General features: G+C 37.0%; 1 protein-coding gene across 3 annotated transcripts in view; it reads right to left on the bottom strand.

Annotated features, from left to right (window-relative positions):
- Positions 1–25,406, bottom strand: part of ss (aryl hydrocarbon receptor spineless) — a 265,001-nt gene that overhangs the window by 193,990 nt on the left and 45,605 nt on the right. The window contains exon 1 of one of the 3 annotated variants that reach the window (XM_087346400.1): positions 21,351–21,407. The exons of the other annotated variants lie outside the window; for them this stretch is intronic. Coding sequence (XP_087202526.1) covers positions 21,351–21,364 — 14 coding nt within the window. The 5' untranslated portion in view covers positions 21,365–21,407. Of the gene's footprint in view, positions 1–21,350; positions 21,408–25,406 lie in introns of those variants that run through there. 3 annotated transcript variants of the gene reach the window in all.

Here is a 25,406-nt window from a genome sequence, read left to right as displayed (position 1 = left end):
CGGGCAGTCGGTTTAATTCCAGTGTTTAAATCTTTTATCTTGATTCAAAGCTCATGAATATTTCAGAATGATGAATTAGAGATCTCATTTGACCGCAAAACTGCACAGTAAAAATGCATTACATTATCAGTGTAGCCTATCTGTTCGCGTGCTTATAAAAGCGTAAACCATTTTGTTTTTACAAGACTATACCTGGTGCTGGGTTATACCAAGGTCTATATTAACTTTAAATTAAGGATTGTATTACGTACGAAGCCTGAGGGATCCGAATTATTAGCGCGTTCTAAGCCAGAATTGTTTATGACTGGAATACGTAGCTGTCTCCGTTACAAAGGTATCCGACTTAAATACTTTTGTGAGTATTCGTTTTTCTTGGGTTCTTAAGATTCGTTGTTCCAGCGAACTAATAACCGAGTCCTGGCCACACGGCGATGCTCCTCCCAAAACTCCTAATGGAAATGACTTCTTGACCTCAAATCGGAGGACACAAAAGGAAACGTTAATTAAAACACTACCTTCTTCCTTCACTTTCTCTTCGCCCCTTTTCAGCCGTAGGCCTCTGATATTGTGTACGCTTAGTGGCTTCAGATGAAATCTGAAGTCTCACTTATAAGATGACAGAATGTCGTAGTATCTCTGTGCTTACTCTACTGCTATTCACATTAATTAGAGACTACAATGTACCCTATGATGGCTGTGTTCTAAGTTGTGACGTCGTGTTGTCTGGTAGAAGTTTACCGACGTTTCAGAGGTCCTCGATGCCTCCAAACATCACCCTGATGATGGTGGTAGCAAGGAGCTCTGAAACGTCGGTAAACTTCTACCAGATAACACAGTATAACAACCCAGAAGAGAGACTTTGGATTCACCGACGTGAAAACTTCAAATATTATAGTAAACAATCTTCCAAATCGGTAGATAGGGCACTTGTAAGGGACGTGTTTGGTGAATCCGCGTTGAACGATCCTGATATTATATTACATTAATGGGGATGCGGGAATGGGGTCGCGGAACGTGAAAGTAAATAAACAGTGTGTATTTATGAGAGGTGTGCACCGGGTATTGGTTGGGAAGCCTGAGGGGAAGAGACAGCTGGGGAGACCTAGACGTAGATGGGAGGATAATGTCAGGCGGGATCTATGGGAGATAGGAGTTGAAGGAACTGGATTTTGTTGGCACAGGACAGAGTCCGGTGGAGGGCTTTGGTTAATTCGATGATGAACCTTCGGGTTTGATAAGCCATCTAGTTAGTTAGTTAGTTAGTTAGTATTTATAAACAATCTGTGTATTACCATAAAATATCATCGGAAAGTTTGGTATTAAAGTAAAATATCAACATAAAATTAGACTTCAAAAGAGAATATCAAGTGAATGTTAGGCAAACAGCTCTGCCCCTATACCACAGCGCGCCTTATATAGAATCTTTATCTTATCGTTTATTGTCATAACGTTACAACTTTTATTTGCTTCATTGTCACTTTTACATTTCCGTTTTGATTTCATAACGCAGTCCAAGAGTAAAACACTTGAAAGCTGATCTGGCGAAGGCATTAACTGGTTATGTTCACTTTGAATGGGTTCCGAGAACAAGGCGATCGGCTCAGAACCGGTTTTACAGATTCCAATGTCAGCTGGCTCAGATTCGTTGTTGCTGTCATTAGTGGATCGGCTGCCGAATTGGGTCAGCGGAGGAGGAAATAGTATTTCTTAAGGCCCATCTGGACAAACTGCCCCATGCTTCTTCGCGACACCTACAGAAACACGTCGTAACCAAGAGGAGGAACAGAGGAGCCGAGGGTTTGACAGAAACACGAGAGGCGGGCGAACGACAATCCAAATTACCTCTCCCGGAGGAAGAAACTATGTAAACTTCAAGGCCGAAAACACCCCGTCTACAGGCAACTGTCCTAAGCCGTCAGCGCCTCAGGTAAACGGCAATAATTCCGCCCAAGGACTGGTGGTAAAATCCATTGCGTTCACGAGAGATACATCTGAAGCCATCGGCCAGAAACTCAGCAATGTTCAGGTCGGAGTAGAAATGCCGGGGTAAAATAGGGACAGATTCGAGTCCAGCGCCTCCAGAGGAGAAGAAGGCAAAGGTGGGCACCACTGCTGAAGAATACTTGGACCTTTACCCAGCCGCGTTTAATCGGCCAAGAAGATTGTTGAATCCACCAGTCAAGAGTCCAGCGAGCGACGTGCCCACCGACACCAATTCAAGCACTCAAGAGGACAAGAAGTCTTTCCTGGCAACGACGCAAAAATAGCCCTTAAAATGTGTCTGTAGTGAGAAACATGCGCAAAGCCGAGGACTAGAATCGAGCGATGTCTTCAGGCAAGTTCGTAACAGCGTGAGACCGAGGCCGGGGGTTGCATGCAGTCTGTGGAACGTGACGGAGTTTAAAACGCGACAGAAGTAATTTCGGGACGATGTTTGAGATGAATATTTACGCACTGAATAGAACAAATCAAGTTGGTTATAAAAATACATAGGTTTAAAACTGCAGTGGTATTTTTTAAATGCACCTTAGAGAGTGCTTAGCAAACAGCGTATAAATGAATTCGCCTTAGAAGAGGTTTTACTCTACTCAGAATTCTGATATGATACAGAATCTGTCCCATCGACGTGATTACAAAGCGAAGAGTTACCATACGTTAGCATTCTTACAGACCGACTACGACGTTCTGGTAACAGAAACAGAAGTTTCACCACCTACCACCGTGAAAGCCTCAAATCGTACATGCTGAGGAATCTTTTTGTGTCACAATTAATTTAAGACGTAGTTAATGAGACGTAGAACATAAAATTATTTTATCAACGAAACAAACAAAAAAGGAAAATCTTCTAATGAGTTCAGTCATTTCTATCGTAACGCACATTTTCATTGTTAGATTTAGATATAATACAATGGAATATCAGATAACATAGCTTTCATAACGCAAATTCATTTTGGATGTAAAGCGACGTGGTGGTTGGGTGCAAAAACTATAGAGATGCGATAGAACCGCGTGATGTTCGATAACGTACTATCACATTATTGGTAGGCTCTATAGAGGCGTACATTTTTTTAAAGTTTTAATGCAAACTTGTATAAAAGAAAGTTGCTAGCTCGAAACGAATATGGCAAACGTTCAACTAATAAAAATCATTCTATAAACGTACATAGATTGATATGAACAAATCACAGTCAGAATCCTTTCATCTATTCAAAATTTCAGTGAAATTATTCTCTTAAAAGTTTTTAATTTGAGGTTAGTGAACTTGATTAATCAGCTGGGAACCAAAATCCATAGCCGTGAAATACAAAGACTGAAACCTAACGCAGTGCAAGACTTTGTTATTAAAGTAGATTAAGGTAGACATGAAGACTGGAATCAATTCACGTAGCTACGCTGCAGTTACCAACCTTATAACAGTAATTACACCCACTCTGCCTCAAAGGGCGAGCCCAGCACATAAACACAATGGTCAATAAATCCAGCAAACACTTGGGTCATCGGCAGCAAATCTTATAAAGCCATTTTTATAGCCACTTCTTAAACAGTCATTCCTGTTTCTTAAGGCTTCACATCGCTGTAATAATATAAGTTTTCGAGGTTCTTTAAACACGAAATACTGATGCCGTAACTGTGAGTTGCATATGGCTTTCAATGAAGACACGCGATCTAGGGGTGAAAACGCAGTGTGTGGCGATGACAAAGTATGAACTTCACTGCTTCTTAAACGTTTAGTCGCACCAGTTCCTGAAATTCTGCTCTGTTCTATCTAAGGTCTGTTATTTGTGAAATTTGGAACACCGATAACACAATCAATAACATCTTCTCGGGCAATCAGCCGCGTTAACTGGTTACCGTAGTAAACCGACGTTTCGGGAACCAACTCTGTCCCACGAAAATACTCGCTAATAAAACTATACGCTAATGGTCATGACCTTGAACCAGTTTAATCCACATCCTCACAAAAAATAGACCTATCTCTAAAAATCTATATGAATGTTATCCTCCAATTTTGTCTCGGTATTAAAAATGGACGTTTTCCTATATATTTCTTCAAATTATTATAACTGATAGAATTTAACCAATAAAAATAGAATTAAGAAATTGTGGTCGTTGCTTAAGAATTATGACACTGTTACTGACGTTAGATGTTAAATTTGCAGACGACTTATGTTTTAATGGACTAAATAGTATAAAACATGACGAGTGATAGAGCAAGGGGATGTCATGGTATGGAAAATAAATCGACTTTGTTTATTTATCAACCAAAATCTTAAGTCTTGCGAAAAGAAGTTCATACTGAGCACAGCGTGCGTTATATTTTTATGTACTACAGTTGAAGATGTGTGTCTTCTGGGTTGTTGCACCATGTAGTCTGGTAGCTGTTTACCGACGTTTCAGAGGTCTTTGCTGTCTCCATCATCAGGGCGATGACGTCGGTAAATTCTACCATACTGCACAGCCATCTTCAGACTCACCGCCGTGAAAACCTCAAATCCTACATCTACATTTGTTTGAAACATTTTTTGTTCTGATAAATATGTGGAGAGATATAGCAGAGATGGGGGCAGAAACGCATACAGGTCTTTGTGTTGAGTGTCCTCTTGTGTTCAACTTTAATCAAAGCGGAATATGTCGACAGATTTTAGATAACTCAACCAACAGTTTGGAAATTTACTCAGGGGTTCCTGAGTTATTGCATCAGGACGGACAGGAATAGCTCATTTCCATCGCAAAAGCGCCATAGAGAATATATGCAAGGAAGGAATAAAGAAAAATGGCACACTTTTCACGTTTTAAATTTTCTTAAATTGGGGTGCATCTCACATTTGACAACGTCTAAGAACAGAGCACTATTTTCCTCTAAATCTAATAATAAATAAAGGATGAGTCCTACAATAGATTTTGTTTTAAAATTGAAGAGATACGATAAAAGACCAGTTATCCAGACAATTTTACGCAATCGTCCTTGGCGAGAATGCAAATTAAGAAACGAATAAGAATAACAACAAGCAACGATCTCACGCTCAGATATATGAACCTTTTTTTTTCGATGTTAAAACTGTGAAATCAGTAACACGTTTGAAAATTTACATTTTTTTTATAGATTCAAAATGCTATAAACGAGATATCTCGTTTTTAAATAAAATATCTTCATCTCGATCAGTTTTGTGTCTGACTACGAAATATTTCCGACTGAGGAAAATGTATTTTTTTAACCTGTTTCCAGGTCGGCTCTGGGGCTCACCTACCATCATATTAAATGGATACCGCTGGTTCTAACCCCGGGGGTAAAGTGTGGCGAGGTCAAGAATATATGTTCTCCTATCTCAAACGCCTCTATGGAGTGCAACGATATAGCATCACTACCTTCAGCTTCGAATAAGGGCAACTTGTAATGCGACAACGAAACTAAACTTTTCAAATAATCTTCCGTAATTTCATCCATTCGGGAAGAACATGTTAAAATTAAATCAGAACCCTGATGATGGGGACAGAGTCGGTTCCCGAAACGTCGGTTTACTACGGTAACCAGTTAACGCGGCTGATTGCCCGAGAAGATTTTATTGATTGTATCGTCTCGAAAGTCTCAAATCCTATATCATGTATGGAACTGTTTAAAAGGCAGGTTTTTAACTTGTTTGGCTTATAACAGCGGAGAACGTCCACGCCATATGACAAGTGACGTTCTATTTGCTACTGAAGCAACATGTGATGTGCCTTCTACAATTAATTACTGCCAGCTCTACGCCCATGTCATTAGGGCTTCAGAAGCTAAAGTAATGAAAACATCTGTACAGACAATTATAACAGGCTATCTATCACCTGATCTACTCGCGGTTCTACTTCCTACGATGAATTTTAAATAAATGGATCAAGGATATCGTAGTTAGTCTATCATCTGTCCGACACATGCTGATAACACCTGATAGCAAAAAAGTCGACGAGAGAAAAGAAATTATAATAACGTATAGGCATTAGCCCACTTCAGATTAACAACAGCACAATGCGACATGGCATAAAAAGCATAAGCAAAGCAATAATGTATAAATATACATAAGAATAATTGTGAAATATATTAATTATTCGGGAATAATACTGTCAAACAGGTTAGGAAATACACGTATAGATTTAACGATTCTAGTGCGTAAATGTTGACGTCTGCTAATAGCGACAGTGACGTCATAATTGACTGTGGCCAAGGATTACGTGGATGATATAAGGTGATGACGTCATCAAGTAGGATTACCATAACTGCACGGGAATGACTAGGGATCCCCCGCTCTGGGATTTCAAAGGTAACAAAACTGGCAAAAGAATTATTCACTCTGAGACTACAATTGACATGTTATGTTAACATTAAATGTTTCCATTTCGCATAAACGTAAGTTACGTAATTTGTATAAATATCATTTTGTTACTATTCTGAAATAAACATTGTGCAAATTACACTGTCCCTAGAAGTGGACGATTTTCCGACTCGTGTTAGAATAAACTGCAAATGGTCATAATAATGTGACCTCTAGAATTAAAAGAACATTACTGAGGAAAGTGAGATTTATATACGTGTAAGCCAGTGTGTTGACTACAGGTCAGAGTCGCTTTCGTATCAAAAGTATGTATCGACAGATGATAGAGTTCCATATAATTGCACATAATATTTGTTTACTGCGTACCGAACCTAAAGGACCTAAGTGGTGTTTACCTTCGTTCTATATACTTCATGCAAGAGAATTATAACTGTCACTTGTCGATTGATTAGCTTGAAGCGTGGGATATTATATTTTCTATTATTCATGTTCTGTTTCCCTATATATATATATATATATATATATATATATATATATATATATATATATATATATATAAAGTATCGTTTCAAGGGTGATTGATATAATACAAATACCAGCAGTGTTCAGTAAATTCCACATAAAAGTCACGTATTATTTCACGTGATAAAATGAGATGACACGTTTGAATTCTCCTTTAAATGTGTCTGATGCTTATTTAGACCATTAATGCCTGTAATATTATCATACTGCAGCAAGAAACACATTGAATTTTATTAAAGACTGTAAGGTCAAACTTTAAGGTTAAATAAAACCTCGCAAACAGCAAAACCACATAATCTCTACTTAGTACCTATATAAGGTAACATTTGCAATAAATGTTTTCTAGACGCTGATATATATGGAATCAGAATCGTGGGACTGATATGTCTTTTGTTTTTCTGCAGTGTAGGTGCCTTAGGGCATTATGGTTTCCCATCCTAGCTACCGATTTACCTGACAGGGGACCCCTCTGCTGAGAGATATGGTTTTAAACCAGAACAGCGAAGCAGTGGCTACGTTCATCTGAGGGAAATCTGAAAGTCTGCGGTAAATTTCAGGAGACAACCAGCCTCAAATCTAGAACATCGTTTTAATAACAGTAAGAACAATAACTTAGGCCTACTTTTGTAGGAAGAATTATGGTAATCCCTCGTTCAACGCGGGGAATACGTTCCTCGGTGAATCTGCGTTGGACGAACTTAGTAATGTATGGGATTAAATGGGGATATGGGAAAGCAGCCGTGTTAAATCAAAATTAATAAATATAAATATACTGGGATACTGGGAACGACCCGTTCTTCAAGTGCCTTAGCACTGCGGGTCCCAACTTTTCGTTGGCTTGATCTATAGACATTCGGTAGGACTCCATGGACGAGGGATCGGCCCGTCGTAAGGCCTCTACCTATACAGAGGACAGCACAATATAGAAAAACGCGGACAAACATTCATGGCTTGAGTGGGATTCGAACCCACGGTCCCAGCGACCACGCGGCCACTAAGGACCCCAAATATAAATATACCGTAATGATATTTAATTTATAACTAAATTGTTTGACATGATAAAAGTACCGTCGAAAAGTTAAGCATTAAAGTATGGATGTTAACAACGAAAATATTGACTTTAAAACTAAATATCAACAGTTGAGGCTCTCTTGATGTTTTATAAAATGTCAAACGGGATGGGGGGGGGGAGATTACGACACTTTTTCAGACTGTGTATAATTGAATTTTCAATATTCGGGAAATACATTGTACACTTTCACATTTTATTACGAAATTTTACAAAATATAATATAGGTAAACTTTAATTTTTCATTGTGTATAACAGAATTTATCATAAAATCTGTCAGAATTAATATTGCAAATTGCCTCTTTTTATTTGCACGCACCAATTTTTTTTTCATAATTACTTTAGATATGTTATAGTTTCCAAGTACTATGTTATTCGCGTTTGAAACAGAATTTTACCTTAAATCGGCAGAAAAATATTTCGTCATAATTAACAATTCCCTTAGTTTTGTGTTCTGAAGAATGGGGTGAAAATTTTGCTCATTTGTTATTTAGTTTCCCCATTAGCATTTGCGGCTGCTTCATAATCGTTCATCAGAACATTTGAAATATGTTTCTGAAACAGCACAGTCGTATCAATCTAAAATAATGCACCCAAGTAGTCTTATTAAACTGTCAAGCTACTTTGGGAATCACAAAATACTTGGAATATGTCTATCGTCTGTGTTCTTTTTTAAATATAAACTTGCTTCCGACCGGAAGTTAAAAAGTGTGGGGGAGGGGCATCTAATCATTTGGGTCCGATAGAAAGAGTTTGCCTCAATCACTTGATCTAACTGATAATGCCCCTCCCAACTTTTTAACATGAGGATGGAAGCAGATTTAGCTTCCGAAACGTAGCGTTCTTTGTAAAATCACAGAAGACGTACATAGTCCAAGAATTTTGTAATATTTATAATTACGTGGTGCAGAATCTTGGAGTGTTTTGTATATCTTGATGTTCACCATCATCTCTTTCAGACACACTGTTCCATCACTAATCTTATAGTGTTCGTCTTTTGCGTCGAACTAAACGTTTCGGCACACATGCCCGCTGATACAATGAACATGGAGAAAAATTTGAACCTGATGATGGTCATATACGGCCGATACATGTAATCCGATACAAAAAATAAAACTTGAAAAATAATGGAATACATCAAAATCCACTTTCCAATATTAAATAAAGAGAAAATATTACAAACCTCCTCTTTTATATAATTTTCTTAAACCTCCTTTTACTTAAAGAATCGGGGCTCTGTCAGTATAGTGACTGGCTACGGACTAGGGGGCTTGCTATTAGCTGATCTCTACTAACGCCGAGGTTAAGAATGAGTTAAGATCGCTGACTCTCCCTCTGTGCGCCTAATTGGCGTGTAGCGGGAATACTTCACTTTACCTTACTTACTCCCTTTATTTACGTCCTCAAGTTATGTTCTCTCAAATCAATTATAGTTTTGTATATTTTAAGTAAAACGCTTTAGATAAGAGACGAGAATTCAAAATATTCTTTGCCAAATGGCAGTTACATACCTAGAATTTAAGCTGCCTTAATTTCTCTATGAATGCAATTTTGCCTTTGCTGCTGTTCCCAAATATTGGGATTTTCAGATTTTTGAAAGGTTAATTACCCATCGTAAATAATACATCAAACAGACAGAAACAAAAACCCAAACAACTAGTTTCGATACAGATCATTGTAGAATGTCGGTGTATGTCTATGGCTTGGCTCGTATGATGCAATTACTCATACATTAGTCGCACAAATTGCAAGACATAACCTATATAATCCAATATTACCGTTAATTCAAAAATCTGCCCTCACCTTTGTCCTGTCTGGGTAAACAAAACCGAAACATTTATTACGTCTTAACCAATGAAATTGCTGAAACCTACTTTTGGTGTGGAGTACTTCGATTTATGATTAAAGCTTTCGGAGGGAAAGGTACAAGTAAATTACACACTGCAGTTCAACGTCAAGTTGGCTGACAGTGGCTGTCGTAACAGAACCTTCATCAAGCCCTCACAAAACGGTTTCGACCTGAATTCAAAGACTGGAATTAAGAAGTACCCCACATAACGTTAAGAGATAAGTGTAGTTAAACTAAGTAATAACAGTCCACAGTGCAGTGAGAAGCTGCGATGAATATTTTGACCACGAAGACAGAGGAGGGTTCCGCTGCCACACTGTAGAACCGGGACCGAATCAAAGATTTCTACCACCGAGGATACAGTGTTCAACGAGATGGGTGGATGTTGATAATTTGTGAAGAGGCAAGGACTTGGAAAGAGACGATCGATGCTTATTTTAAGGTACTAACTCGACATTTACAAGGAGAAGCACTGGAAAGTGACTAGAAACGTCGGTAAACAATCGGTAACAGAAGTGAAATTCGAACCAGGTAACTCTCATATACATATCCAAAAGTTAGTTAGACTGACTACAGGATGAGGGATAAACCATAGGTACAAATCATAGAGACGATGGTAAAAATATACTAAATTCAATGTTAAACTGTTATTTAACTATAACAACCTCTAAAAAGGATTAAGAGTCCTGTGGAGATTCATCAACAAAATCAATTAAGCTTCTTTTTGAAAACATAAAATGTTAGCAATTGGTCTATGAAGATGGTTCCTATTCCTTGTGTTAACACTACGTATAGCTAAATTTATCCAAAAATATACTAGATTATTTACGATAAAGTTCATGAATGAAGGTTTATGGAAATGCAGTGTATAATGCTACATCAAGTTACTCAGAAGCGTATCTGGTTGACTGCAATGTTTATTTCAAAAATTTAAATGTGACGCTCACTAAACAAATTAAACACGACATATTCTTTGCTGTGTTACAGGATTTCTCCGGGAATTTGAAAAGGTACAAGCAAGTACGTAAAAGAACACGCTGTCTGGAACTAACAGTTCTTTAACTAGATCTGTGTCAACAAGGTGAAAATTATAAGCTGCAGAAACTAGCGTCTTACTTCAAGGAATGCTTGCATTTAATTAATGCAAACTAAGTTCATTATAATTAGGTAGACTACATGCATTGGTTTCTTCAAACTTAAAGTTAACAAGGGCACTTCTTAGATAAGGGGTAAGATGGTAAAGGACTTCAAAAGAAATCAGACAATAACGAGAACATTTTTGTTCTGTGCAAAACAAAATTATAGGTTATGATTAACAGACAGCAAAAAATTGAAGCTTTGGAACTCAGTGTGGTGTTCTACACTAACTGTACACGAAATTTAAACACAGGCTCTGATTTACACTTATGTTACACTTATAAGTCAAGAACCCGACGTAAAAATTTCGGAACGCGCTGTGCTATGACGTCAGAACGACGTATGGCACGGGAAATGGATTGGAAGACACCCCGGAACAAACCCCAGAGATGAATGAGTCTCTTCCGGCGACAATGCATCAGGAACAGCTTTTAGTAACAGACATTAGTAACATCTTATAGCCGAACAGAACGCTAAAATCTCCTCTCGAATCTGCAAATGGATTTAAACTAACAACGCGGAACGGTTTCCACACCCACAAACTTGTATCGGACTGTAAGTAGTGCACGCACATTTATTGGTTAGGAGTTTCAGCTATAGAAGCGCGAAATTAACTGCCCGTGAATGTTCTTGTATTCTGTTACGCATGCGCATTTCCAAACCGCAGGACCGCACATCTACAATAGTCTCTAGCTCCCGTGTTCCAGTACGTGGATTTACTCTGAGCTCAACAACCCTGTCCTGAAAAATACTATCACTTTTCATTTGTACCAAACCTCATTTTCTGCAAGAATATTTCCCTACTTCTCTATGTGAATAAACACTCAGAAATATAGGGTGTAAAAGTATGTTTCTAGCAGACTACTTGAGTCAAAATAATCAATCATATCTTATCCAACTTTCGGGATAAGGATAAACGAATTCTTAAAAAACGAGTTGTTACATGTTTATTAACAACCAAACCACTGAGTTTAAAATATAAAATAAATTTAGAGTGAGTTATTATTATTTAACACATGTAATTAAGAACCTAACCATCAAGTACCCAAAACAAAAACACAGTAAATAATCAAATTGTCCTCTTTGGAATCCTATTCACTTCACAGTACGCATCAGTAGTGTCTAGGCAACTTTAGCAATGGTCTCAGGGCGATTCTGAACGCACTCTGTCCCTGAAGAAACACGACGAAACACGACCTTCGTTTTGAATAATAATTGTTCATCATCAGGGCGCACTAATGATGGGACACCTTGCACATATTTCACGGTAAACAAATGTAAGTTTGTTATCTTTATCTGTTTTAAGCTGTATATAGGCCTGTGTAGCTACGCTTATAGCAAATGCATCGATGAACCCTGTTATTATTATTTTCATATATCATTAAGATTTTCATTTATGTAGACCTTACTAGCCCAGGACAGGTTCTGGTGGAGGGCTTTGGTTAATTCGGCGATGAACCTTTGGGTTCGGTAAGCCATCTAGTTAGTTAGTTAGTAGGCCTTATTACATACAGATCAGTGCAGTTATATAGTAGTGACATCTGTTTACTTAGAAAAGGCTACTTATTACTACATAATTTAAATCAAAGATTTCGAAATTAATGCCTAAACTCTTTCTTGAAACTTATGTATATTGCATCTATTGTTAAATAATTAATCCATTTCACCTTTATTTACTAGCGCAACACTTAACTATTAGGGAAGACGCAGTGGAAACACTAATTACAAATATCAGTGTTATCCCGTTCATAGCTTATTTAATTAATTACATGGTACCGATTAAACTGCATTGATTTGTGATTATGCACATAAAATGTTTTCTTAGCTCATTTCAGTGTTCAGTAATCATTTTACATCCGGGGCACAAACTAATTTGTCAAACATGGCCACACACCACAAAATGTCGTCTCAATAAAATGGTGTCGAAAACTGTACATGATCATAAATATTTATCTACATAAAAATGTTTGTTCTTTAAGAAAGCAGGTACATGAGAACAAAATATAACACACTATCGATAATAAACCGAACTATCTTCAGGCAAATTTAAATGCCCCTTTGTGGTTAAAAATTCTACGCGATATTCGAGAGGTTGCGATTTACAACATCGATCTGCGCCTGGCTATTTTAAGTGAGGTTTCCTTTGTCTTACTTATCCCTTCGAGTAAGATCTGTGATGAAACCTTAAAACAGGTCGCAATCAATTTATTCCAAAGTCATAATTAACATTCTTATGTAATGAACATGTAAACTAAAGTAAAGTTTGTCCCACTATACGCCATGTAGGCGCTTGGGGTGAGTGGAGGTATAGCTCCTCTCTTCCTTGACCTCGGCACTAGATGGGGGTGAGTGGTCAGCATCACGCCCCGGCCGGCTTTATCCCCGGGAAAGGACCCCGGTACCCATTGGATAGGAGGCTGGGTAGGCCCCAGAGCCGGTCTGTACGCAGAGGCTAGAGGAAAAATCCTCTGCCCACGTCGGGGATCGAACCCCGGTCATCCAGCCCGTAGCTAGTCACTATACTGACTGAGCTAATGAACATGTACAAATAGTTATTTTTATAGTATTTTAGGCGCATTCTTTAAATGAATGTCTAACCAAGCATATTTTGCAGATAACTATCACAAAATTGTAACAGTTTAGAGGATAAGGTTATATAATTTTTGACATAAGATGACTTTCCTCATTTCTTATAGCCTACAATTTGCCATTCAAGAAGCAAGGTACATCTTTTCCTTAGAAATGTACATTTATAAAAATGTACAATGTTATACAAGATGTTTTTTATATTTTGTTCCTTAATTGCGGAGGTTTGCGGAGGCAGTTTTTACTTACAGAAAACTCTGACTGGGGCTTTAAAAGGTTTTTAATTGTTTTTCGTCATGGCTGTAGTTTATTAAACAGTTTGCTTCATTATACAACCTACTGCCTGTATTAACAGATCTCAACACAAGATGGAGCCAAGCCGAGTCTCCACACCTCACAGCTTCTGTTCAAAAGAAACCATAGTCTTAAAACACTATGGAAAGACCAATATGAAGGCTGATTTTTATTGGGAAGGTATTAGGTTCGATCCCCGGCAAGAGCGAAACCTGTACTCACTCAGAATTGATCCCATCGCCGGGGTAACGCGAGGATGGTCAACTCAAACACGTGTATGCATAAAGTGATGTCTTTCGGCTAATTCTTCAAAATTATTCAACACGTTTTGACTAAAATTAGCAACATATTCAGTATCTACTTTAAATATTACTAAAAGGAAAACGTAGTTATCCCCAATGCTAAGTAATACGCCATGCGAACATCAGGGGTTAGCGGAGGAATAGCTCCACACGATGTTAAGTTTGAAACTAAATGAAGGTAAGTAGCCCCTGTCTCTGAGGAAAGAACTCTGTTACGCACAGGATAGAAGCTCTGTGGGCCTCAGGGCATGTCTGAACGCGTTGGAGTTGCCTGGTTAAAAATTGGAAAATTAAATGAGTAGGACATTTGCTTAATACAAACTTTAAAAATGTTTGCTCTTTACGAAATATTATTTCGATAATCTCAAGGAAAATTTTATGGGCTTGTAAAACACAAATACGCTGCATGTAGCACGCATGGGAGGAGTAAGAAATGTATGAAACAGAATCAGAGCCGAAGGTTGAGGACTGGACTAATCTGGCTCAGGAAAAGATCCTTTCTTGCAGTAGACAGGGTAATGAAAATTTTGGTTCCATAAAAGAAGAGAAATTTTTCTGACTAGCTTAGCGACTATCAATTTCTCAAGGACTGTATGTACTCAATGGAATTTATTAGAAGCACTTTACATGAGACTCAAATGGTTTTATCGATTTTCTCAGAAAAGGCTTGTCGAGCTAAAACATCGACTGTTTTAATAAGGCTCGTAATTTTCCAACATGATGTTCGAAGGCCAGTAAATGCATATATTTGACATATACGACGTTTCGGACATTCGTTATATTCCCATATTGATGTAATTGCTTGTTATTATATTAACTGATTTTATAAGATTAGTGGTGAAAGTTTAAATCGAACCCGGGACATATGTTAGTCAGTCACTCATGTTTAACCAATCAGACGATGCTAGTATCTTATAGTGTTTTGCACGTATCGGTGGGCCTAATATATGAACAATTCTACAATTCTGAAAAAAAGAGGAACCACATGAAAAAGTATGACGTGAGCCTAAACAAGGTCACCTTAATTAATTCAGTAATATATAAACTGTCCTATTATTATATCAGAATTAATTTAAGTTGCAGCCACATGACGAGAGAAATTTCGCACACGCGAACTATGGACGAAGTGACATGTGACGTTCTACTGTTATCTGTGAACACCAAAGCAAAAAAGTATTGACGCATTTGTGACATGGACTTGTTAGTCACTTCAATGGCGCAGTTATATAACCTGTAAACGTCTAAGAACTCTGAAGAAATAAACCTGCTTGAAAGCTAAAGCATTTTGTTGAACAATTGAAGAATTTCCTTCGGGAAGAAAATAAAATATATAAGATTCTGGAAATGATAATAGGACGCGTCGTTTGAGTTTATTCTGTTTTGATTTTATTGTTAATCGAATCACGTAACAGGGTTCCGACAGATTGCAGTACCTTTCCCAGATAAATATTCATCCATAACCTCATTAATTTTAGGGGTAAAAATTATGATCGCTAAGTTACTAGGTTTTTTAGTGGTATTCGCCAAGAACATGAGATATTTTAGGTTCTCATGGCGATAAAGAGATTTTCTGAGTTGTGTGATCTTGTAGGTTTCCATTATCAAGGTTTTGCAGAATCATATCAACTCCATATTCAGACTAAAGTTGGAGGCAATTCGTCAAACGAATCACTCTAACCTTAAATTTGGAAATTATACGCTTATAGCCATTAAAACAAACGTATCTAACAACAAGATTCAAAAGGTATACTCTTTGGAGTACACTGATATTTCATAGGTGATCTTTACACCATATTACGTATTATGTTGTTGCGATAATTGTGTTCCAAGGTAACCAACCAACCAAAGAGCTAACTCAGGGCGGAGTCCTGCGCAAGCGCAAGACATCGTCTCTTCCTAGGTAACAATTCCTGAGTATGAAACGCATTGCTGGAAAAGGTAAACAGAGCCTTATAACTAAAACGGGAATTTTGCTAACGCTGACGAAGGTTCCGTCGTGGCGGGAGCCTCGACCATTCAAACTAGGGTTTTTGTGTTCCAAGGTCATTGTTACGTCTTAATATATACTAGCGCTGTGGCTTCAGTTTTCTTTTGCCAAAAATTACCTAGATCTTTTTTGCACCAATGCAATGGACAGACATAGAAAGGCCCAAAACTTGTTCCTAACTCACGTTAGAGCGTGAAGAACACCTAGTAGCTTAATTAAGTGGTAGTCCGATGCACCGAAACCCTAAAATTAATCACACAATTGGAGACTTTAATGCTTGCCGTTTCAAAGTATACGTATGGCTCACTTTCAGAGTTGTTACTATGTGATTCGTGTCATGAAACGGATGTTTATTTTAATATGTCCACGCTTATTTCTGTGTTATTACGTTACAAGACCTGAAAGGTTATTGGGCTGTTTATTATTTATATATTTTTTGCAATAAATTTTGTAATAGCGATTTCTTCCAGGTACGTAGGATTTAAGGTTTTCACGGCGATGATTCTGAGGCAGGGCGATTTTACTCAGCAAGGACCTCTGAAACGTCGGTTAAACTTCTACTAGAACACGGCGCAGCAACCCAGAAGATAACCAAGTTCTTTCATTTAGTTTTATTCTCTCCTAATTCTCTTCTTGATTTAATGATCAATTCCAAATTAAATTAAATTTAAATTTAAATTAACCAAATAAGAAGAACCTCGTTGTTCTGTATAACCTTAATGTATCAGGTAAATACAATTTGGTCTGCTGGGGTGTGGCCCCGTTAAGTCTTGAAAATGTTTACAAACATTTCGGGCTAACGTAAACGGAGCAACTGCTAACCACGTGCAATTCAAAATGTTGTCGTAATCAAAAGATAATGGGATCGTTACCAGCGTCGTAAAAACCTGAACTCTCATATAACGCGGTTAAGGCTTTAAAAATCCTTGTAACATCGGGTGCAGTGTGTTATGGTTCTCACTGTACCTGCCAGTTTATCCCGTAGTTTCTGAACTTTCATTGGTACGGCAGGAAGTTACGAAAAAATATTTTCTGCTCACGAAACAACACCGGTAGGTGTAATTTAAAAGGTATGAGGGACAGAAAATTCATTCTTTTTATAATGGCATAATTTTCTTAAATTATTTTACTTAGTATTGTTTACTGTACATTACAGATCAATTAATTTTTAATTTACTTCCTATTATAAGTGGCCTATTAAAAGTCACTTCTGGTGTTTTTGTTATACGTGTCAGATGTGAGTTCGAGTTTTTATTATCCACTGCTTTATTTTAAAGATACGTACTGAACATTTATAAACAGAAATGCAATAACTCGTTAAACAATTAATCAGACACAGTTGAATAAGCAGACCCATAACCAGGAAAAGAGTGGTTAGGGCAATGATTCCTAATTTTATCGGTAACCGTGCAACATGGCGGAGATGGCAAATTCTTTTCCCAGCCGACAGTGTCTCGTTTATATAACACTAGAACAATGCTCGCAGTATTACTGTAGGGATATTAGACAAATGCTTAATTCCTTATCTATTCTCATTTTCCGAAAACTTTCCACAGGCCTCGTCATCTGATGTATATTAAATATCACAAGGAAAAGATTAACACTAAAACCAGTATCTTTACTGGGAATCGGGACCAGGGTAGATTCTGTGTTTGTTATTTTTTCTTCCGTAATCTTCTCACCGAAGCAAACAATTTTGTTTCTAGAGGCCATTCTTCTATCATTTTCAGGGTACAAAAGAATTTTCACCGGGACTCAAACCTAGGACAGATACTTGTGATTTTTGTCTCTGATCCTGTAATCTCCCCTTCGAAACAAACAACTTTTGTCCTGGCACCATTCTATCTTGCTTAGTTTCCGAGTTACAAGAACCAACCTCACCGGGATACGGACTCAGAACACTTTATCGGCTTTTACCTTTCTAAACTATCATCATGGCTTCAAGAAATAAGCATGTAAAATTTGGTGCAAATCGACATATCTTTATATGCGAACACACACACAAACTCACTCACTCACTCACTCACTCACTCAACTTCAATTTAAAATGTAAGACTACTGGCAAATGCCCGTTAAAATTAAAAGGTAAATTATTTCTTTCGTACCGTCATCTTTTCGCATCCGAAACATGTAATCTCAGAGGAAAAATACAAAATATCCCGTGCTACGTGTTAAGTAATTTGAATGTTTTATCAGCGAAATCAGCACACATTTAAAAAGAGCCCAAGCAAACAAAAAACTCATGAAAATGTACTTCAAACTTACTAGTGAAATACAAATGGAATAATAGCAGTCATACAAACATATTTTCCGTGTACGCTGAAACATACCAAGATAATCATTGAGTGCTTTTTACTGTAACAAATAACAAACGCTATCGACTGATGCATCCTTGCCTTTCTGACTCAGCAGAAGGGAATTTACTCACAGATAGCTCCTCGTACAACCATTTCTTTTAATCATAAAAACAATTGGCTTTGTTGAAAGATTACTGCTATAGTTGTTTACACTGCCCTCGTAATCGACAGTTGATCGATCACACTTAATATCGATTAGTAAGCCGAGCGAATAGACGTTCAAAAAACTTTAAAAAGTAATTCTAATTTATCCACAATATTAACAGCCAGTGTCCAACAGTTTCAGCATCTGTATTAATGTAATTCATCAAACATAAAAATATTAAACATCGTTAAGTTATGTGACAGTGATTTCGCACAAAAAATTTTATTTTGAGGTTAAGTGGACACGAATACCTTCCGTAGGATTTGAATTTCTCACGGCGGTGAGCACAACAGAGGTAGCTGTCATCTGGGTTGTAGAGTCTGGTAGAAGATTATCAATGTTTCTGATGTCCTTGCTGCCTCTATTATCAGAGTGATGGAGTACGCCCATGCAAATGGTGGGATAATATCTTAAAATACCTTTCACCTTACGCAGCAAATTTCTCATTTGTTTCGAAGCTAAAGCTCCCCTACAGATAATAAACTTTCATTAATAAAAGGCTACAGAGCCTGGGGACAGACCAACATATCACAACAAGAAATTTCATGCTTCGAACCACAAAACTTTATTATACTTCATTATCTGTAGAGAGAAATTGAGATTGGATGTTCCTGAAGAGAGATCGGTTGACAGCGTCACAGCGCCTCAGGTACTAAAGATTCCCGCTTGTCGTCGCTTTTCACCACAGACACGCGCAGACTCGATCTACTGTAGCCAGAGACGGAACACAGCACAGAAGCGACTCAACACAAGCGTTGTTAACCAAAACGTTCAGGCTTACGTTCACCGTCTTTTTTGCGCAGGCGCAATAAGAAGAGATACGATATAGCGTAACGAGGGACTTCATGACCTACCAATCTAAGATGTTAGAGAAACCTCGGCTGTAAACACGTTAGTTACTTTCGTGTTAGCTTCAGACGTAGCGCGCTGCGATTCTAATCGCGTAAACTTTGCTGTACTTATGTGACCACACGTAATGAAAGATGAAGTATGATATATACACTCAATTGCTAACAAGTTTACGGACCGCTTCCCACCTTCGCGCCACGGGTTTTTGCTATCATCTCTACCACTGACTGTGATTAAAATAAATATTTACGTGTTGGACATGTACCTACTTCAGTAACGCAGAACGATGAGTGATACACGTTAATATATTTTCCACACTTGCTTCTTTAATCTCAATAATTATGATCATTGCTATAATTTACTCTGAGGAACAAGAAAAAATGATAGACTGATTATTTTAAAACTTTTCCAGACCTGTGACGAAATACAAACTTTCTGATTATTTATAAATGAGAATTTCCCGAAATGCTACAAAAATTCATTAAAATGCTACTAAATTATAACGTCATCAAATTTCATGCTTCAAGGTCAACGAAGGACTTGTTCACACCCCCGCCCCCTCCATATCTCGCGGCTTGAAACCAGTACAGGAGTTCTTAGATGCCTCCATTCGCCTGGTCGGAGCTATGACCTTGAAGCATGTAATTTGGTACTAGTCAGTTTAACGCTCTGTTTTTACGAATACTTTTATTTATTTATTTATTTATAAACGTTTCAGCAGCAGGAACATCCACTGCTTAAAGACATGACCCAAAGTCAAACTGGTTTATGCGATTCAAGCAAACATTCGATAAAACTACAGTTTCGATGCTAACTTGTGTAATTGAACGTCGAAATCAATAGTTAGCACTCCTGTCATGTAAACGAGAGGTCCGGGGTTAAAATCTCGGTTAGGACACGAGGTATCATGTTTGAGAATTTATACTTGAGAATCTGAGTGATATTCTTCAGGACAAACAAGAAAATTCCTTGATGATATCTTAAATTTTATCAAGACAATTTCATTACATATTCTCTCCGATTCATTGTACGTTCGACCACTGAACGCTGTATAGTCTGACCAATTGATAGCGTTGCTCAATCACGGACCAGACTCTGGAAAAGTGCCCAGTAAATTCGGAGTTTAATCACAAAGTCGTTGATTATTCTGGGCTAACTAAAATTGAATAAAAGAAAAAAAGGTCGAATTTCCTAATGAAGCCATAAAACTCGTTCTGGATGTATCTTCTTACAAATAATTACACGGGAACAAATTTTAATTAAAGATATTTACAAAGGCCTAATTGGCAGTTCCAACGAACTTCAATTAGTTCCCAAAGCTTGGTTTTAGTACCAGTAAGTCCAAAATGTACTCAGTAATTAAATAGAAAGGTTATATTTGTTTGAGCTACAAACGATGGTATCGGTTCATCTTCTGTGAAATGTACATGCTATTAGTTGGAATGAATGCACCAACTATGGCGCATTACTAGAAATTAGTTCGTTTTGTGAAGTCACGTTGTCTTCAATTCACTGAAAAACGTTATTAGAACACTTCAGAGGTAATTTTTAAGTACATATTGTAACACTTTCATGGTACAACAAACTGTGAACCAAAATTTGGTACATTAAACGGTTTTAAACATCCTTGAAAATGGTCAGACATCGTCATGAGATAATTTTATATTCACGTTGTCCATTCTCTGCGAAAAAAATAATTTTTGGAAATTCGTTGTATCGCAATTTTCAAGTTAAATAATTCCTAATCACGGATAGGCTTAAAGGTAAATACTCTACGTTCCATTTAACAAAGTAGGATACTTAACAGGTTTATTTCAGTGACAGAATTACAAACAACGTTTCCGTAGACTTCGGTCAATATCAAATCCAAAATGAAGATGTGGCAAAATGACTGACTGTGCATTACTCTTTATAAATTAAGTCGCATAAATAGACTGCTACTTACAGTTTATCTGACATTGAAGGAACCCAACGTATTATTCAGTTAATCAAGTGTCCGAAGTGAAGACTTACCTGGAACACAAACAGAAAACCACATCTGTAAATCGACTGATAGTTTTTTTTTTAAAATTAGGTAGTACTCATGAGGTAAATACCCTGATAGTAACACACATGCAGCCTAACGTTAAAGCGAGGCAATTTAAATGATCAGATAACAACACAGCAGCACAAAATAGCGTAACATCATAACAACTGAGAAAATATACGACCTCTTAGTTGTAATTCAGTTTAAAATAAAAATGTAATAAAAATGGCTCACTACAGAAAGAAGTGTAAGGAATATTATTTTTACGTACATTATGTCTAAGTTATATCTATATTAATTTCTCAGTCCGGGTCATATTTTGGAGACAAACGTAAAATTAAGTGTTCAAAGTTCAAAACAAGTTATGAAATTTTCGTAGAGAGCAAAAATTCTTGTCCGTTCGCCAGATGATAAAAATTAACATTCTAGAATGACGTCAATGACAACAGAGTTATCTGGGTTGCTGACTGTTATCCGCATTACCACTACAACAATAAGATTAAGCATGCTAACCAAGGCAGCCTGGGGATTTACTACCCAGTTACCTCCGAACGCAGAAACACTTATCCTTAGGTCTCCGTGTAAGTACCCGTTATTATTATTATCCCATTAAATATTCACCACTTTATAGAGTATATGCTTCCATGTACCCGAGACAAACCTTGTACCTAAGGTACATAGTGCAGTAGGTATTTCCTGAATACATTTTGTTTTTAACACATGCTACATGAATTATATAATGTTATTGTTAGATATGACTATCTATTTTACGACAGCGTCTTTCGAATGACGTATGAAGATATTAAAATGGCAGTTTTCTGAAGTTCCCTGATGTTGCGTTCGCCTTGGATGTTGGCCAAATATTATTACATATTAAATAAATTAATTGAATTACTGATATTAACAAATTTTAACTAGAGATGGGCATGTCTACACATTTTAGTAAAACTTACAAATGTAAAATATAATGAAAATCCGTTCAGCATTTCTGGAAATGTTCCAAGCGAAGAAACTGACGGACAGACGAGGTAAAACTAAGGCGCGTTTGATTGTGAACGCGCTTAAAAAAGACCAATTCTTCCTATTATAGGATATTTTCGAAACCCCACATTCTTTGCTTTGATTGTTCTTAAAATAGCGCTTGTCTACAGCGGATGTGTTATAAAAAAGTATTTGTTGAAATACGTCCCTTATAGATCTAGCTTACCAAGACAACTGCTGGACTAATGCATAAAATATCTGTGATATCAAATTAATTTATTTCTGGTTTTAAATTCAGCTGGAATATTGATTGTCATTTTGAGTTATTTGTAACTACTCACGATTTTGCGTAATATTTAAATGTTTCTGAAGCATGGGAGTTAGAAAAATCGAGATTAAGGCAAAATGAGGTTTCGGAGACAAGTTCTTTACTAACACGCTGCTCAACTGTTTGCGCAAGAGCACGTAATGATATCAGATCAGGTCAGAGTGGGTACCGGACCGTGGATGAACATAGCCAAGCAGAGCTGGGTGTACCGGTACACTGTAGTTCTCATAATTAAGAAGAAAAAAGTATAAACACATTTCTACTCTAAATATGTTTCTATTATCTTGAAGCCGCCAGCTGAATCAAATGTGCAATATGCGAGGTGTGAAACTATAACAAAAAATAACAAGACTTGTATCAAGTAACATGTCGTGGCAGGATTCTCTTAGAGTCCACTTAGTATGGAAAAATTACTTTCAACACGTGCGTAAATGTTTAACATTATATCACAGCAAAATATTAGTAAAATACAAAGAAATTCATGCACGATAACATTCAAATGGAGGTTCCTTTGAAAACCTCAGGTGTAGGGCCTATAAGCTGATCAAAAGATCGCATTCAGAGCTAATTATATCAATTTTACCACTTTCTATATTCAATATTACTGTAATCCACTACAGCAGCGTTTCTCAACCTATGGTACATGCACCACTGGTGGTATGCGAGCCAATGTTGAGTGGTAAGCGAACTAAGTAAGAAAATCAAAAGATAATATTAACATGAATAAGTTTTCCCTGGACGCATTTGGTTTGTGGTACATTTAATGTGTTAAATTAGAATTAGTGGTACGCTAGCGAAAAAGGGTGAGAACCCCTGCACTAAGGTTAGGTTAGTTTAGTTTAGGTTAGGTTAGTTTAGGTTAGGTTAGGTTAGTTTAGGTTAGGTTAGGTTAGTTTGGGTTAGGTTAGTTTAGGTTAGTTTAGGTTAGGTTAGGTTAGTTTAGGTTAGGTTAGGTTAGGTTAGGTTAGTTTAGGTTAGGTTAGGTTAGTTTGGGTTAGGTTAGTTTAGGTTAGGTTAGGTTAGGTTAGTTTAGGTTAGTTTAGGTTAGGTTAGGTTAGTTTGGGTTAGGTTAGTTTAGGTTAGTTTAGGTTGGTTAGGTTAGGTTAAGTTTGACTACTTGGAGAACTAGGCGGTCTCCCAGGGCAGCAAAATCAGAAGAAGAATGAATAAAAGAATAAATGTAGTAAAATAGAATATAATACATGTCTATAACAGAAAAAGAAAGGTAGAAGGACAGAATAAATGCGTGTTCAAGTTATCGGCTTTGTAATATGGTGCCAACAACCCGCTACTTGGTATCGTATACAAACGGTTGATGGGTGTGTACAGTTAAGTCGACGGCGTGATCAGTCGACACATTTCGTGACAGATTGGCTCGTGAATGAACTCCTTTAGCCATTTTGTCATCGTCGTCAATTACACGACCTATCCCGTGCTAAAAATGACATGTATATTCAGTATCATATTATTCTTATTTATTATTTAACACGAAAACTAAACCTTAAATTATAAATTCAGATTTCTTTTCGCACCAATGTCCACTATCGGAGAGAATTTTGGAAGAGGCACAAGGCTGAAGTTTGACGTAGGGAGCTAAATACCCTTACACCGGTTTTGCACTAACTTTTCCGTTTCTCTACCGAATTCTCCCATAGGGTGAGGTTTCCACGACCGAAAGTTTTATACATATTTTTCTGTATATAAATTGTTTGTCTTTATTTAAACACTTTGGTTGGAGGGCAATAATCTGTAAATTAAACACTGCAGTAACACAAATATTCAAACTGAGATTTTCTCTGTAATATATGAACAAATGTTTTGAGAATCTTCATGCCATGTGATTCTGTATACAATGTTACATAAACCAACCATCATTACGTATTATTTTACTAACAAACAGAAGCGTTTCGGTCCTTATAGGGCCTTCTTAAGTCTTAAATAGTTATATATTTGGTTCTGATATAGCACCTAATGTCAATGTTCTAACAAGTCAATTTTAATAGCTTACTAGAATTATATACATAAGCATTGTACAGTGAAGGTAGTCATATGAGATCCGAAAAGAGTTTGTTTGTTAGTCAGACATTTTGTATAAAAGATGCCTGGATTATGTAACAGTGAACAAATGATGTTTCGGAAAATATGAGCGATCATTAAAATTATAACTACGTTGTCCAAGGAGGTGAAATGTTTTTAACAAATCACATTTAAAATAACGAAATATTAAATATTACCTCAGAATAAGCCGAATCTTAACTTCTCATGGAAGGATTCTTATTGTCAATAAATAACATGAAAAAGACAGCTGTAATGTAACCAATTAAAGAATAAGTAACTCTGTTGTTACGCAACACTGCTACGTTCCCTTGCAGCTAAGATGTTGGAAGCTAACTGGGATATGCCGCATGGTAATAAATAAAAGTTATTTCTGAGAAAGATTTATAGCTGAGTACTCTATTTGTAAAGCATTGGGTCCAGTTTGTTACAAAAATACATTCTTCGTATTCCAAATTGGTGAATATTAATTCAACAAAGAACATTTTAATATTATACATAGACTATCTATGCAAACATGTAAGCCAAAATTAAGATCAGTCTTTTTAGAAGAACTGCATGTGTGTTACAACAAGGTTTACATATAACAAATATTCTTAAGAACATGTGCG

The sequence above is a fragment of the Zootermopsis nevadensis genome, unplaced genomic scaffold, assembly GCF_977971745.1.
Source record: "Zootermopsis nevadensis isolate Lab colony 2312 unplaced genomic scaffold, Znev_1.0 Znev_ptg000010l, whole genome shotgun sequence".
Lineage (NCBI taxonomy): Eukaryota > Metazoa > Arthropoda > Insecta > Blattodea > Termopsidae > Zootermopsis > Zootermopsis nevadensis.
The sequence above is the reverse complement of the archived record's forward strand: the minus strand, read 5'-3'. Positions and strand labels throughout refer to the sequence as shown.